The following is a 17912-nucleotide window of genomic DNA, read 5'->3' on the forward strand; positions in this document are numbered from 1 at the left end:
ATATGTATATTTGATATATATGATTTATATACATATATATGTAAGCAATAGTCAGGTTATAATACTATCCTCCACATTATCACAGCTAAAATATTATGATTGAGCAGTACCTCCAAATTCTCCAGAAAGACCTAAAATAAAACTTTAAATATTGAATAGTTTCTAGAGAGATTCTAGAAACTTGTACTGAATGGTTTATAGAGGTCTAAGATTCTAGAGAAAAGGACGAAATGTATTCACATTTAAAAATTCATATTCGTTTGAATTAATCTAGAACTTCATCTATTTGAAGTCAAATCATAACAGGATTTTTGGAAAACAAAATTCAGTTTCATCTAGAAATACACATGAAAATAATCTAGGAAAATGTTGAAAAAGGGTAACAAGGAGGCACACCTGTGGTGGTTCTAGATTGAGTGGATCAATAGAGCTAGACAAACTTCAGAAACAGAGTCAAGGACATGAGAAATGTGGAAGACTGCAAAATACTACTTTAAATCTGCAGGTAAAGTTTACATTATTCAATAAATGGCATTGGAACCACTGAACATTTATGTAGGGCAAAACATTTGGTCAATATTTCATGTCTTACCAAAAAAAATTAAAATGTATTAAAGATTAAAACAGTTTATCATGATCTTTTTTTTCTTTTGGAAACTAATATAGGTAAAATGTAAACTCTAAAAGTTAAAAAAAAAGAAAATATATAAAGTACTTTAATTCCACCATGTGGCAATAGATAGGAACTTTTAATATTTTAATGTCTTTTTATTGAGAAGAGCAAAAAGGAAAGAAACCAGCAAAAAGGAAAGAAACAGTAGCACACTTCTGTAATCGCAGTGACTCAGGAGTCTGAGGCAGGAGGATTGCAAGTTCAAAGCCAGCCTCAGCAACTTAGACCCTCAGCATCTCAGCAAGATGAAAAGGGCTGGGAATGTAGCTTGGGTCGAATCCCCAGAACGAACACAAGAAAGAAGCCAGTCTTAGGAAGTCTTAAGCAAAACCATGGTGCAGAGGCCCTAAGGTAAGAAAGGGCTTCTTGTGTTAAGGAACCCAATGTGGGCCAGTGTGACTGGAATAACAAGGAGTGCAGTGAGAGATGAGGCTGTGAGGTCAAGTGAGGCCAGGTCATAGCCTTAAAATTTTTATTCTAAGTTCAATAAAGAGTCTTAAAAGACTTCAAGGAGAAGGAGCTATATATATTTAGCAATAGTCCTTATATTTGTATTTTACCAATAGAAGTTTAATACTCAAGAACAGCTGCTGTAATTTTAAACATATGCTTTTTTCGCGTGCCTATCACAGTTAATAGCTTCCCAATATTAAACCCTACTTGCCTTCCTGGTATAAACTACTAAAATCAAGTTGTTAATATTTTAGGTAGGCTTTTACACTTATATTTGTAAGATTGGTCCACAACCTCTTAGTCTGCATGGTTGCTTTTTATTATGATGTCTAAAATAGCTTTCACAGTAAACTTCTATGACTTTTTGTCAATTTCTATTATTTGAAATATGTTGAAATTTCTTCAGTATCTTAAGATGTATATTTTGGAGATATTCCACAGATTTTTTTTTAACAAATAAAAATTGCTTTTTGCCATACTGTGATCCTTTGATTATAAACAAAAGATATTGTCATTTTGGAAAATTCAAGCAACACTGAAAAAAGTAAAGAAAGTAAAAATCACTCCAAATTCTGTTAACTTGGTAAATAGTTTTTCAGATTTTTTAAATTAAATCATTTTCATCCACTTAGCAGTGTGCCACAGAATATTCTCTAAGGCAGTATTGCCATTCACTTTTGATGGCTGCTTACTATTCTAATATATATATTTGTAGTTGGACACAATGCCTTTATCTTATTTATTGTTTTATGTGGTGCTGTGGATTGAACCCAGGGCTTCAAACGTGCTAGGCAAACGCTCTATCACTGAGCCACAACCCCAGCCCCTTTATCATATATTTTTAATCAGTATTCTGATGATATAGTTAGATCATTTCTTATTTTTCCTATTACAGAGGCTACATCAGTGAGTACCTCTGTGCATATGTTTTATATTTCTATACATAATCAAAGGGTGGTTCACTTTTCATTTGCATACATATTATTAGAGTCCTTCAGGAAAATAGTTTTAACTTGTACTTCTCAAATGAATGAAATGGGAAATGTGAGGCTCTTTCTTCCTTGCCAAGTTGATCAACAAAATGTCTTCATTTGCATAGCCTTCTTTATTGGTAAGTCAACATAAATACAATGGAGTTTTTAAATGAACTCATTTGAGATGACAGATATATTAATTTGCTTCACCAAAGTAGTCATGTTACTATCCAAAGGGATTCTATGGCACCATGTTGTAAACAAGTACACATTAAAATTTATTATTAAAAAAAGATAGATGCAAAACTTTTGCCATAAAATAATACTGCAAGGAAATATAAAAATAAACTATTAGGAGCTAAATCACAATTATTGGGCAGGCACCTTTCGAAGAAGCCTATAGAGTAGTCATATGCAACACTTGACAATTATGGAAGATACTTGAGATCCATCAATTTCCTGCTTTTATGCAAAAAGTAATGAGAGTATTGTGCACCAAAGCAAATGTCAGACTGCTTATTCTTAGCCCTCCAGTTTTTAGAAAGTTTAATCTTATTTCTTGAAGATCAAGAAATATGCTAAAAATCCACTTACACACACACAGAGTTATCCTTGAAAATTATTTTCTCTAGCATCAATTATTGAGCACTTTTCCACACAAAGAAAGAAAGGAGAAAAATGTACACTCAGCATTATCCTTCTGCAACTTTGGAAACAAATAGAAAAAGATATGTTTTTGATCAAGCATATTCTAGTTCCAGAGCTTTCTCATAATACAACCAGATAAAATGTAAGACATGTATGTATTTAATGATTATTAGAGCTTTGTGAATAATAGTGAATATGTAGAAATAGCATAAACATTTAACATAACTGATATGGTTAAAAAGATTATGAAAGTCCAATTCATAGAGTCAGAAACTAATGGCTGTCAGCAGCTAGGGGTAGGGGAGGGGAGTTTTGCTGTGGGAGGAGAGTTTCTTTGGAGAATGATGAAAATTCTCAAAAATGAGATTCTGGATGATAGTTGCAAAATTATATGATATAGTAAGATCTTTGAAATGTAGCCTTTACATGAGTGAATTCTATGTTATTACTTATATCTGTATAGGACTGTTTTCGTATTACATAATCCATTAAGTCAATGGAACACTCTGGAACTATCATAAATGATGATGTTAATTTTCTCACTTGTGTGTATGGAAAGGTGTTCACAATAACTGTTATGTTAAAACTCCAGGTTACTATTATTTACACACACACACACACACACACACACACACACTAGAAAACATGTAGCTTGCCCTTGTGTGTTGCTGATGATACCTGCCCTGCGTGTCACTGAGAAGATGGAAGCAAGACACACAAGGTGCTCATCATCCATGCTGCACCTGATGTGCTTTGCAAATAACCAATATGTCACATATGTCTGCCTTCAAAGCCAAACTCTCCTTTTCCTCCAAGAGACCCCAAGTTAGTGGCAAATGGCCAAGGACCCAGGATGCCTCACCCACAGTGCATTCTCTGCCTCTGAGGTCGGGCACCGCCTAAGCTGGCAATGCCTTGCATTTTTCTAGAGTGCATAAAATGCCTTGTCTGCATCCTGAGCATCGGCTAATCCTGCACTTTCTCCACGCTGCTCTTGCGTTGCCTCCGGGGTAAAACCCATCACAGCTCCTCCTGCTCAGGCATCCCTCTCGCCCCAGGTTCATCCCTCCAGTTTCTGCACAATCTCTTGGTCTTTGTGTTCTTTTAGGATTTCCCAGTCCACGTTGTGCTTAAGTGTTGTTTTCTATAACACTGAGAGCAGAAACAGCATCATTCTCATGACTATTTCCTCAGACCCGCACACGGGGACAGGGCAGTGTCAGGACCCATGAATCAGGGCTGCACTGGGCTGGATACAACACTAGGCATTGCATGCATTTGAGATGAACAAATGGAGAAGAGTCAAGAGCCCAAGAGCCTAAATTGATTAGTGACCAAACAGATAAAAATGCAACCAAAGTGTCAGGAAAGTGTGCCACCTGCTCTGCAAATTCCATCTGGAATGTCAGTCATCTGAAGTAACAAAATAAACAAATGCAGATGTGGGGACTGTGAGTTACCACTGATACTGAAGTAATTTGGAGCTCTAGGTTGGGAGATGGGATGGGGACAGGCCCAGCATTTAACAAATAAACGGATTTATTACTTCAGTTTACTGAGTTGAATTCCTAGATACCCAGTGTCAGGGCAAGGAGATTCTGAGTCAGAACTTTCTGTCCCAACTCTAGCTTAACATATGTAACTGCTTTTAGGGCAAACAACTACCCTTTCCCAATCACGTGGCTGGACAAGGTGTTACGTGTTCACATATATTAAGATCTTACCTTGATAGAAACACTATCTGCTCCGTCTTTTGCCTGCCCAGTCCATCAGCCAGCTGGTCTGATGCCTGGAGTTCTGGGCCTGCAGAACCACCCCCAACAGGAGGACGGCAGGAAGCAGGAGGGTGGGGGAAAGGCAGGGGATGCCCAGAGTATCCACAGCTCTGCCTCCTAGACTGAAAAGCAAGGCAAGCACCCCTTGTGCTTTAGTGGGCATCAGAATTGCCTGCAATGTTGATTTTTTTTTTACCTTTGTTTATTTATTTTTTTATGTGGTATTGAGGATCGAACCCAGTGCCCGACACATGTTAGGAGAGTGCTCTGTCACTGAGCCCCATCCCCAGCCCCACCTGCAATGTTGATTTTTAAAAGGATGTTCATGGCAGGTACAGTGGCACCTGCCTGCATCCCAGCTACACAGGAGGCTGAGGCGGGAGGATCACAAGTTAACAGCCAGCCAGCCTGGGCAACATAGCAAGACCCCATCTCAAAAAAGAAAAAAAACAATGTCAGTAGGTCCCCTTCCTTGAAACATGATTAATTCATCTCAAAACCAAGTTCTTTTAACCAAGCACCTTGTGCTTCTGATCCTACACTGTGGGAAACATGCTCTGAGTTTTAAAGAGTCAGTTAGTCTGAACACTGGAGTGATCAGATGGCATGGGATACACAAATCCCTCTCCTGTGGGCTCAGAAGAGAGGGGAGACAATGTGGGAGTGATACAAAAAAAGGGCTCCAAGCTTGATATCTGGACTTTGTACCTTCTTCATGGCTCCCTAGCTGTGAAATCTTGAAGGGTTACACAACCTCTCTGAGCTGTCTCCTCACACCCAAAATGCTTTCTTGTGAGTTTGAGAACCACAAGCAACAGGGTGTGTGACTGCACTATGGAAACTGTAGAGTGTTAGGATGATCAGAGAGATTGTTATGTTGCCTTTGAATACAAGGGTTCAGATTATAAGGAGATGTTTTGAAGTATGTGAGTATGTTTGTGAAAGACTGGAGACAAGGAAAGATAAAAAGTGGAAGAGAGAGAGGGGACACCTGAGACCTGCAGCCTTACCTGAGGCACTGCGCTGCTCTCAGACTCCCCTGGCTCTGCTGCCTCCACCTTCCTCCTCCATCCAGTGAAGGTCGAAGTCAGGACATAGGGAACCTGAAGCAGGGCTGGGGGACTCAGGGCTTCCTGGGTAAATGTGAAAAGCTGGGACACTGGCACCTGGACCTTTGGTCCCCATACAGGAGGAGACAGAAGACAGACTGTGGGTGCCCCCACAGGGTCGGGGACCTGAGAGCTGAGGCTTGAGCCCCAGTTCAGGAAGGAAGGGGCTGAGTCAGGACTGTGCCAGGGCTCTTTATCAGTTTTGGGGAGGCCTCGGGGAAGCAATCCCAAGACAGCTTCTTTAGATGAACATAATTGCCCCAATGTTAATTTCTATGAGCCAGAGCCTTGGGAAACGAACCTTGTTTACAAGGAGTTCACCAGATTCTCTCTCCTCCTCTCCATCTGTCACCTGCCCTTTCTCTTTCTCTGGTGGTAGGATGAGAACCACAGAACCCTCAGCCCACCCTCTCTCTGCCCTAACCATTGTCTCAGAGCTGAGAGGATTCTAGGTTCAAACCATCCACCCCATACCCTCTCCATAGAGGAGCTGGCCTCAGCATTCCTGTCCAGACAACGCTTGCCACCTCTCCTTTCTGCCTCCTCTTTGATGGGATCTCAAACAAAGAGCCTCCAGTCTCATACGCAGTAGCTGTCAAGCAATGTCTCAGTTGGGAATACTTCATGCTGCAAGGGAAGACGAATAGTCTCAGGCTGGGCCTAGGTCCACTAGTAGATGGGCCATGATTATTGTTAAACATCTGGGTTTCCCACTTTTCAGTGTTAGCAGTAACAAACCCTCTGCTGGCCACATTATGAGATGGGCAGATTGTCATTGGTGCCACACCCAGACATCCCACAGAGCTGCATATAGTAGTCACCCCTCATCCATGGGGGATATGTTGCAAGACCTCCAGTGAGTGCCTGAAACTGCAGGTAGATCCAAACCCTATGTATGCTAAGCTTTTTCCTCTGCATGCATACTTATGAAAAGTCTAATTTATAAGTCAAGCACAGAAAGAGAGTAACAATATCTAGCAATAGAACAATTATAACAATACTGTATAAAGGTTATAAAAATTCAAAAATATAGGTTATTTAAAACATATGACTTGCTTATTTCTAGAATTTTAAACTTAATATTTTTTGGACTCTAGTTGACTATGGCTAACAAACCACAGAAGGCAAAACCATGGATAAGTGGACACCTCAGCACTTGGGCTCCCTCCTGCTCCTGAGGTTCTTGGATTTGGTCTTCACCACAAGCACTCCCCCTTCTGGGGGTAGCCCTAACTCCAAACCCCTCTCAACAAAACAACCTCAGTCCTACTCATGCCTGAGAGTCTGTCTTCCCACCCACTTCCCTCCTCCTGATTTATTTGTGTATTGTTTGTTGACGAGAGGCATTGGCCTAAGCACTGGAGATAACGCCATGAAGAAGGTGGACACAGCGCCTCCCCAGAGAGAGCTTGCAGATCAGGATGAGAGGGGCCTTCTAAAAGCAAACAGATGAGGAAATAAAATACCTGCAAACTGATGAGGGCCCCAAGGAAACAGTAACCTGAGAGAGAGAGCAGTGGGGGAGAGGAGCAGGCAAGTTCTTACGTTGGCGAGTCAGAAAGACTGAGAGGGGCTGGGGGGCGGCTCAATGGTAGAACATACTGCTTAGCAGGCCAGAAGCCCTGGGTTCAATCCCCAGCACCAAACAAACAAGCAAAAAGGTCTCTGAGAAGGAGACATTTAATCCAGGAGAAGATCCTCCTAGGGAGGGGGGATAACATTTGTGAAGTTGCTCAAGTGGGAAATGAACCCTGTGTGTGGAGGACTGGTGGGAAGGCAGCCCTGGGTTTTGTAAGCAAAGCTGTGAGTGATGCAAAAGGTAAGTGGGTAAGGAGGGACAGATTAAGCCAGGGGAGTCGCTCTGTTTTTATTCTGATTACCATGAGAAGTCACTGAAGTACTTTAAACCAGGAAGTGCACTGTGTATTCAGAGATCATACAAATCCTGAAAATTTTGGTAGGAAACTCCATCAGAAGTAGTGGATGTTGATTTTCTTCTGCTCTGTAGTAAAGCTTTTCTGGTGGGTATTCTTCTGCTCTTCTTTTTAAAAATTTTTTAAATTTGTTCTAATTAGTTATACATGCCAGGAGAATGCACTTCGATTGATTGTGTACAAACAGAGCACAACTTTTCATTTCCCTGGTTGTACATGATGTAAAGTCACACCAATGTGCGGTCATACACGTTCCTAGGGTAATGATGTTCATCTCATTCGACAATCTTTCCTACCCCCAACCCACCTGCCCTTCCTGCCCTCCCCTTGGCCCAATCAAAGTTCCTCCATTCTCCCCACCCCACCCTCCATTATAGATCAGCATCCACTTATCAGAGAGAACATTCAGCCTTTGGTTTGGGGGGATTGGCTTACTTTGCTTAGCAGGATATTCTCATACTCCATCCATTTATCAGCAAATGCCATAATTTTATTCTCTTTTAATGTCTTCAGCTATTCTTTGCATTTAGTGTTCTTTGCCTTCTTTTATCTTTTGTTACTATTCAACATTTTTATTATTATTTTTCCTTCAATAAGAGAAAATTAAATGATAGAATGTCACTATTAGGCTATCCCCAGTGAATGAATGGACCCAGGCAATGGGCATTAGTACTGTAAAAAAATAGAATGAGGTATATCTTAAGACAGTGATGTGAAGATTTTTTCCCATGGATGAAGTTTCAAATAAAAAATACAAGTTTGTGTGATCCTATTTGTAAAATTGATATATATATATATATATATATATATATATATATATGCACTTGAATATTATTAGAAAAACCTGCAAGTGTATGTATCAAACCACCAATTTTATAATTTAAAAAACTAAGATATTAAAATCCTGCTATGTATATACTTTGACACTATCATTTACACTCCTAGGGATAGATAACCTAATAAATCATCCAAAATGGAATTAGCTTATAAGTGAAGATGTCCATCACAGAATTATTTGTAATTTTTCTTAAGGGAAAAGCCCAAATGCTCACCAACAGGGCAATGCTTCAGCCTCCTGGTGATACCTATAACAGGTGAGATGTAATGTAGCATGTTTGGGCATAGGAAATTCCTTATGAGATGTTGACAAGAAACAAAACTTTCTTCATGGACAGAAAAATATTTAAACCAAATATACCAATATGTTGATCTCCATTATTGAGATTAGACATGATTTTTATTTATGTCTGTTTCCCACTGGACTAAGATCTGAGATTTCTCCTGGGCAAGACCCTTTCATTCCTTCCAATGTCCCCAGGGCTCAGCCTAGGATTTGGGACCCCACAGACATTAGTGTATCTATTGAGAGGTTCATTGGTTAAGATTCTAGGAAGGATTCACTCCTCTATGCTGCTCAGCTCAGAGGTTAATCACAAAGAGACTACACACAGTCCAAGGAATTGTGCTCAATAAATATATTTGGGTTCTGGAGATTCTTGTATGGTGTCTGAGAGGAGGCCCTAAAGCCCCTCAGAGCAGCATGTCATTGAACAGAGCTGACATGCTCTCCTCCCCAAACATACTTTCCAGACACCAGGACTCTCTCTAAAGGCTAGACAGAGAAACAAAAGAGCCAACATAAATTACAAAATAACAAATACATTTGACAAAGGGAAATAGTTTAGTTCTCATCCTCACCAAGCACTGAAGCAATTGCTTTCTATCCACAGACTTTTACTGACACCCAACAGGGTTTATCCCTGCCCTGTGTGCTGCAAGCACAGAGCTTTAATCAGACATGGTGGAAACTTGGTTTCTAGGTCTAGTGGGACTGGGACATAAACTTGAGCAAAGGGGAAATAACAAGATGTCTCAGGACCAGGCTCCATGGAATCATCCAGGGAAAGAAGAAATGAGGCTGAGACGTTGCATTAGGAACATCCCATCACCATCAGTCATCCGCCTGCCTCAGTGCTCCTACCTGTTTCCTCTCTAATGAGGCTCTAGGGAGGTTCTGCTTCCTCCAGGTTCCTTAACTCAGATGCTGAATAATCCCTAGAGAAAGTCTATGCAACCCAGTAAAACCCACTTAGTGAGTAAAAGTTTGGATTATTTTCAATGTCTCTTGAACAACCTGGTCCTGCAGTCCCTCAACAGCAAAGCACTGTTACTCTCTGCTCTTTGTCAACGACACACATGGGTCTCCATGAAAAGAGTAAATATGTGGGTGGGGAGATGGTGGGTAGCTGCTTTTTGTTTTCTTAGGTGCAGAGTAGAATAAATCCTTTACCTCAGCTCATGGCACACCATCCATTCTTATAAGACATGTCTGGTTTTATTGACTTTTATTTGCTCAGATCTTCATTCCCTTTCTCTCCCTCCACATATGGCAGCCACTTTCATAGATCCTTGAAGAAAACATATCACTGTGCATTTGTGTGTTTTATGTACATAAATAGTATTGTGCTATAGATCTTATTGGGTTTTTTTTTACTTTTTTCATGAATACTAATTTTTATTATCCATTTCCTTACTGTGTGATTCTTCTCCTCGTTTCTTGTCTCTTTCCAATCCATTTTTTACATACAGAGTCATTTTCTTAGAGTTTTTTAAATTGAACTTCTTACTTCACTGCTTAAATCATGACTTCACACTTAACACACTTAGGCAAAACATGAAAACAGCCTTCGAGACTTTACCTGGTCTTGCTCCTACACATATCTACTATTTCAACCATTATCATTCTCTTTTCTTTGTTCCCAATACTTCAGCCATATTGGCTTTAATTCAGTCCTCTGGATTCACAAGTTCTTTCTTATCTTGGGGTTTTGATTTTGCTTATCCTTTTGCCAGGAAGCTCCTTCCTCAACACTAAATGGCTTTCTGTTTCTCAGCCTTTGAGCTTCAGCTCAAATATGTATATTGGTGCAACCAATTTGGAACAATTTCAGCAATATTAGTCATCTTGGGTCAGGTTCCCTAGAAGCAGAGCAACTCATGGGAATGGAGAAAGTGGGCATTGAAGAGCACTTCAGAAGAAGATGAAGATAAGCAGGATGCAGGCTCAGTACAGGGCCTCTGGAACATGAATTGTTCCTGTAGTGTCAGTTCTACCCAGAGTTAAGAAGCCAGCCTTGGACACCTGTGTCAGTCAGTCAGTACTAGATGCCTGCCTTCTACCTCCAGAGCAGTGGAAGCTGGGAAGGCTGTATAACCTCTCTGACCCAAAGGAGAAATTATGAGCCATTAGTAGCCAACAATCACAACAGCTAGGGTGGGGGAAGTGGAGATGGGTGAACCAGTCAGTGGAAGGCACCAACAGCATCCATTAGTAAGAGAGGTGAGGTGCATATGGTCTTCCTCCCAACAATCTATTTTTAGCTATGCACCCTGGAAAACCTAAATTCATGTGCCTGAAGAAAAATGTATAAGAATTTTAGCTTGTTGAAAATGGTGAAAAACTAGAAATTACAAATTAAGGTTTTCTTCTTCTCTAATGCATTTATTTAGTGCCATGAATTTTCCTCTCATCACCAATTTATTTATGTCCTACAAATTTTGGTTATGTTGTATTTTCCTTTTAATTCAGTTCAATGCAGTTTTATTACACTTGTAACTTCTTTGTGGATTATTTAGGAGTGTGATATTTGGCTTTCAAGTGCCTGGAAATTTTCTTTGTGTTATTGGTTTCTAGTTGAATTTCATTGTGTTCATAGAGGTGTTCTGTACGATTTCAGTTATGTTAAATTTATTGAGGCTTTTTTTATACCCAGGATATGGTCTATATTGGTGTATGTTCTGTGGCAGTTGAGAGTAATGCTTGTTCTGCTATTTTCAAAAGGAGTAATTAATAAATTCAAATATATCCTGTTGCTCACTGTTGACTAGTAGTTCAATCAATTGTTGAAAGGGGGATCTCGAATTCTCAAACTACAATTGTGAATTTGTCTGTGTATCTTTTCGGTACTGTCAGGTTTTTCCCCACATACTTTGCTTCTCAGTTGAATAAGGACACATTTCAGATTGCTATGTCTCTTTAATGGATTGACTTTTTTATTATTATGAAATATCCCTCTCTGTCTCTGGTGATTTTCTTTGTTCTAAAAAACTACCTTATATGAAATCGATATATCCACTTCTCTTTCTTTTCATTGACATTTGCATGTCTTTTTCAATCTTATTACTTTACACCTGCCTAAGATGTTACATTTTAATATTTGAAGAGAGCTTCTTGTGGACAGCATACAGTTGTATGATGTTCATTTCAAACCTCCTCTGTCAATCTTTGTCATTTAATTTGTGTATTTACAACATTTATATTTAACATAGTTAAATTCCATTGTTGGAATGTCCAGACTTAACATTTGTCAATTTATTTTCTGTTTGTATTTGTCTTCTCTATTTTTCTTTTCTGATTTATTTTTCTTATCTTCTTGTGAGTTACTCAAATGTTTGATTTATCTTTAGTGGTTTGAGTATACCATTTTGTATAGCTTAAGTGGTTTCTTCGGGCATTTATATTATATAAAAACTTATCACATTCTAATGTTTTCATCATTTTAGCAGTTCAAACAAAATATATAAACATTGCCTCCCTTTAAGGAATTCATTAAAATAGAAAATGTTATTACCCTCTGACCATTTTTTTTCTTTCTCAGGAAATAGACCTACAGGAAAAGATAGATGTTACGTGTTACTTTTCTAGCCAGGATAGTTGATATTGATTTTCATGAAGATTTGTGGTTGCTACTATACAATTAGGACAGAAAGTAATATGTCTTAAACTTGGGACATTCACTTGGATATCTCTTAGTACTTTCATGAATAGTAATAAATATGAGAAACTTTAGTATTATAATACAAAAAGAACAGGATAACTAAGAACTCACACCTATATGGATGAAGACCAAAGACATTATACCAGATTTGCTAAAGTGACAGCCTAGGTAAGGGAAATTTAGAATGGGTTATGAAGAGTGGAGATAACCTTCAATTGCATCCTTGAAACAACTATAGTATTGGAGACTGTATCTTCTTTCACTATATTTCTACTCAAATCTTTCCAACTCATAACTGGTCAACACCTTGAAGGGAATTTTTAATTATGGATGTATTCCCACCCTATTTGGAAAGGACTGAGGCTAAATTCATTTTAACAACAACAATAACAAATAGAAGCCCCATATCATGGGATGAAATCTGGATAAAATGGAAAACTACAAATGGATGTGAATGACAGAAGCCATGGATTGTATTGACAGAAGTCATTAGATTGCAACCTTGTACTTCTCCCCAGACTGTCTCCTTCTTTCTGAAAGCATTGCTTGACCCCTGAACCATGGCACTACCACTGATTGCCTCACCCCATTGGTTGGAACAGGGGTTGCCCTCTGAGTTGCTGAGATTACAGGCCTATGCCTCTGCACCCAGCTTCAACAGGCCCCTTAATACAGTCAAGAGACTCAGTAAGCAAGACAGGCAAGACTTCCACCAGCAAAATACAACATATAGTTTTATAATAAACTTTTTTTAAGTACAAGGAGTACACTGTAAAAATAAATGAGAAAATCATTATATAGTAAATATATTAACTGTATCCTAGTCTTTCATTGTCACTATTAAGTATGCTATGCTCTTATACAGTTGGCAGTGCACTAGGAATGCACTGTGCTCTGGTGTTAGGACACAAGGACTCTAGGTAATGAGGATTTTTCAGCTCCATTATAATCTTATGGGGCCAATGTCATGCATACAGTCTGTTATTGACTGAAATATCATTCTGTGGTACATAACTATAAAATAAATGAGTGAATAAGCAACTCATAGAAGATGAACTTTAAAGCACAAATCCAAATCTTGATTTTCCACAATATCAAACTCATAGTGGGGAATAAGGGAGGGGAACATTGAGAAGGTCCATGAGGGACTCAGTAATGAGACTCCTGAGGTAGAAACTTCTGGAGGGCACTCCACAAATGGTATAGAGGAACACCTTCAGTTTCCCTGCAGAAGTCACTGGCCCCTCAAGAAGGAGACTTTGCCCCTGAGAAGTCTAACCAGAGCCCCCTTCATGTCCTTGTTCCGCAGGCTATAAATGAAGGGGTTCAGCAGGGGAGTCACTACTGTGTACATGACTGCAGCTGCTGTGTCCTCCACCACGGAGTTAGAAGAAGAGGACGAGGGGCACAGATAAGCCCTGATCACTGTCCCAAAGAACAGGGCCACCACAGAGAGGTGTGAGCCACAGGTAGAGAAAGCCTTGAGCCTTCCCCGGGCAGAGGGAACTCTAAAGATAGCTGACACAATCCGGATATAAGAGACCAGGATGAGCAAGAAGGGGATCAAAATAACCGCACCCCCCAAGAAGAGAAGTACAAGTTCATTGACATGGGTATCAGAGCAAGAGACCTTCATTAGGGGTCTCAGGTCACAGAAGAAGTCAGGAATAGTCTTCTTAGAGCAGAAGGAGAGCTGGAATATGAGGAAAGTGTGGGTCATAGCCACAAAGTTTGTGAGGGTCCCGCAGGCAGTCACCATGAACATGCAGCGCTGGAAGCTCATGATCACTGCATAGTGGAGAGGGTGGCAAATAGCCACAAAGCGGTCATAGGCCATTGTGGCCAGGAGAAAGATGTCCATGTCCCCAAAAGTCAAGAAGAAGTAGAGCTGGGTCAGGCATCCTGCATAGGAGATGGACCTCCTTTGGGTGTGGATGTTCACCAGGGCTTTAGGCACAGTGGTGGAGGTGAACAGGATGTCTGCACATGAGAGGCTGGCGAGGAAGAAGTACATGGGGGTGTGGAGACGTGTGTCAGCACCAATGGCCAAGACAATGAGCAGGTTTCCCGCCATGGTGATCACGTACATCCACAGGAACAGCAGGAAGAGGATGCGCTGCTGCTCAGGCCGCTCAGAGAGTCCCCAGAGGGTGAACTCAAAGCTGTTGGTCTGATTCCCTCCTGCCATGATCCCAGAGGTCAGAGAGAAAGGTCTTGAATAAGCTCCATTAAAGCTCTGTAAAAATATTTCACTTCAGGTCCTTGGTGAGCATGCCATCCTCTGGACTCTAGTGAAGAAGGAAAAATAACAATGTATTTGCCAATGTATTGACCACCTACTATGCACACAGTAAATTTTTATTAAATCCTACTACATACTTATGCTAGAAAGTATGGGGGACACAATTTAAGATACCTGACATTGATTTCACTACATTTTTATCTGATCCAATTTTATTTGATTGTACTTTCTCTTTAGTGGTACTCTCAGAAGAGTCAAAAAACAAAGAGTACCCACTCATTGATTCATTCTACAGATATAGAGTACCACCTTTGGACCGGGTAGTGTTGGGTAAATAACATAGTGGCAATCCTAAACCTGGAAGGATTTTCAATCTGATGGGGTGGACATAACTGCCTGTGTTAATGTCTTATCTCCATCATGTCGAATTAGGCCCCAACTTTCTAAATGAGATTGCTATAACAAAAGAATCAAAACCAAGAATCAATAAATGGGATGGATTAAAACTAAAAAGCTTCTCAGCAAAAGAAACAATCAGTGAGGTGAATAGAGAGCCTACAGAATGGAAGCAAATCTTTACCACAAGCACATCAGATAGAGCACTAATCTCTAGGATATATAAAGCACTCAAAAACCTTAACACCAAAAAAACAAATAACCCAATCAATAAATGGGCCAAGGAACTGAACAGACACTTCTCAGAAGAGGATATACAATCAATCAAGAAATATATGAAAAAATGTTCATCATTGCCAGCAATTAGAGAAATGCAAATCATAACTACTCTAAGATTTCATCTCACTCCAGCCAGAATGGCAACTATCAAGAATACAAACAACAATAAATGTTGGCGAGGATATGGGGGGAAAGGCACACTCATACACTGCTGGTGGGACTGCAAATTGGTGCAGCCAATCTGGAAAGCAGTATGGAGATTCCTTGGAAAACTTGGTTTGGAACCACTATTTGATGCAGCTATACGACTCCTCAGTTTATACCCAAAGGACTTAAAAACAGCATTCTACAGGCACACAGCCATATTAATGTTTATAGCAGCACAATTCACAATAGTTAAATTATGGAATCAACTCAGATGCCCTTCAGTAGATGAATGGATAGGGAAATTTGGTATATATACACAATGGAACATTACTCAGCATTCAAAGAGAACAAAATCATGGCATTTGCAGGTAAATGGATGAAGCTGGAGAATATAATGCTAAGTGAAGCAAGCCAATCCCAAAAAACCAAAGGCTGAATGTTTTCTTTGATATGAGGATGCAGATGCATAATGGTGATGGGGGGGAGCATGGGAGGAATGGAGGAACTTTAGATAGGGAAAGGGGAGGGAGCGGAAAAGAGGGGGCAAGAGGATAGAAATGATGGTGAAATGAGTTAGATATTATTACCCTAAGTACATGAATGAAGACACAAATGGTGTGAAAATACTTTGTGTACTACCAATGATGTGAAAAAATGTACTCTATATGTGTGATCTGAAATGAACTGCATTCTGCCATCACATATAACAAATTTGAATAAATAAATAAGAAAAAAATGTTTTTGATTCAAAGTTCCATAACCATTCAAACCACTCTTAAACCTCATGTTGGACCTGTTCTGTTCCAGCATATCCAAAGTCAATATTCTGAAGACAAAATTTCTTATTACCCATCCTTCCAGAAACCGGTATTTAATAATCAAACTATTTAATAAAGACCCATTAGGCACTCCAAGGTGCCAGTGAAACAGCGAAGAAGAAATCATAATCTCTAGCTCCAGAATCTCAAAACTGGTTTTACATACATGCATGCACGCTCACACACACACACACACATACACACACACACACACACACACACACACACATTGCTATATAAACAGAACAAGGCAGAAGGCTTCTGGGACAGAAATGTAGTTGAGAGTTTTACCAGAAGGATGTGGACAGCAGAGTGAAACAAACTCTTTTTTTCTTTCTTTCTTTCTTTTTATTGGGGGTACTGGAGATTGAGCTCAGGGGCACTCAACTACTGGGCCACATCCCCAGTCCTATTCTGTATTTTATTTAGAGACAGGGTCTTAACACCTTAACACATTGCTGAGGCTGGCTTTGAATTTGTGATCTTCCTGCCTCAACCTCCCAAGTCACTGGGATTACAAGCATGTGCCACCCCATGAACAAACTCTTGTACAAAGGCCAAGAGGAAGGAAACCCTGAACAGGCCCAGCACAGGAAGCTGGAGAGATAATTGACTGAGATAAAGCGGGAAAGGGAACTAACTGAATATCAACTCTGGAAAAGTTCTGAATTGAAAGCAAAGAATCTGAAATCTTAGAAGTTATAAGGAGTCCATAAAATTATTTGGGCAGGTAGAGATGTCAGGGCCAATACAAGAAAATCCCCTTCCCCCTTCCCCTCCCATGTGTGGAACTAACTGAGAGATCTGGAGTAGAAGGATCAGATGGTGTTCAAAAAAAAACTTTTGTTACTAAAAAAAACTAGGTTGGAGAATGTGTCTTAGCTATGTTTATTAGGCGAACCTTTTAGGACTCACCTGGAAGGAAATGTATTTTCTCTTTCATAAAGTAATTTGGAATGGATTGGAATGGAAAGATGCACAAAAGCATAGTGGCTAATGTAAACAAAAGAACATAATCCCCATATCAAGCACGGCAGAACTCAGGACAAAATGGATTAAATGATATGCAGGCTGCCTAGTAAAAATGAAATTTTTACCAGTAATTACATTCACAATTACTAAAAATACAATACCTATGCTATCTGAGCACCAAGTCAAACAGCAAAATTTTCCTGAAGTAGAAACTACAGAAAATACAGGAAAACATAGAAACATATTAATAAAAAGAGACTTAAGTAAACTTGTATCGTTCCAAGTCAGATTAATGATTAAAAGGTCAGGCTAAAGAATACTAAACAAAATAATAAAGTATGAATGTGTGTATGGGTGTACATATCTCTGCTTCAATCACAGCAATGAACACACTTTACTTTCAAGTGCCTATTGAACATATAGAAAAAGGTCACATAGAAAAAAATCAAATAAATTCCAAAAAGTAGCAATAATTCAACTAATGATCTCTGATGAAATAAAAATTAATTACCATAATTAATAAAAAAAGAATAAAGTGACCTTTCAATCTGGAAAAGTGTTTAAATACCTTTATTATATAACTCTTGGATTCAAAAGAATCAGATATTTTAAAAATCTAACTTTCATAAATGCATAACAGATTGTTGCCAACTACAGTCACCCTATGTGCTATAGAATACTGGAACTTATTCCTCCTATTTAACTGTATTTTGC

The 17912-nt window shown here is 39.4% G+C and overlaps 1 protein-coding gene across 1 annotated transcript; it reads right to left on the reverse strand.

Annotated features, from left to right (window-relative positions):
• Positions 1 to 13578: 13578 nt before the first annotated feature.
• Positions 13579 to 14538, reverse strand: LOC144255934 (olfactory receptor 1P1-like). The gene has a single exon (XM_077801074.1). The coding sequence runs from the start codon at positions 14530 to 14532 to the stop codon at positions 13579 to 13581; it is 954 nt and encodes a 317-aa protein (XP_077657200.1). The 5' UTR covers positions 14533 to 14538.
• Positions 14539 to 17912: the final 3374 nt, after the last annotated feature.

The sequence above is a fragment of the Urocitellus parryii genome, chromosome 7, assembly GCF_045843805.1.
Source record: "Urocitellus parryii isolate mUroPar1 chromosome 7, mUroPar1.hap1, whole genome shotgun sequence".
Taxonomy (NCBI): domain Eukaryota; kingdom Metazoa; phylum Chordata; class Mammalia; order Rodentia; family Sciuridae; genus Urocitellus; species Urocitellus parryii.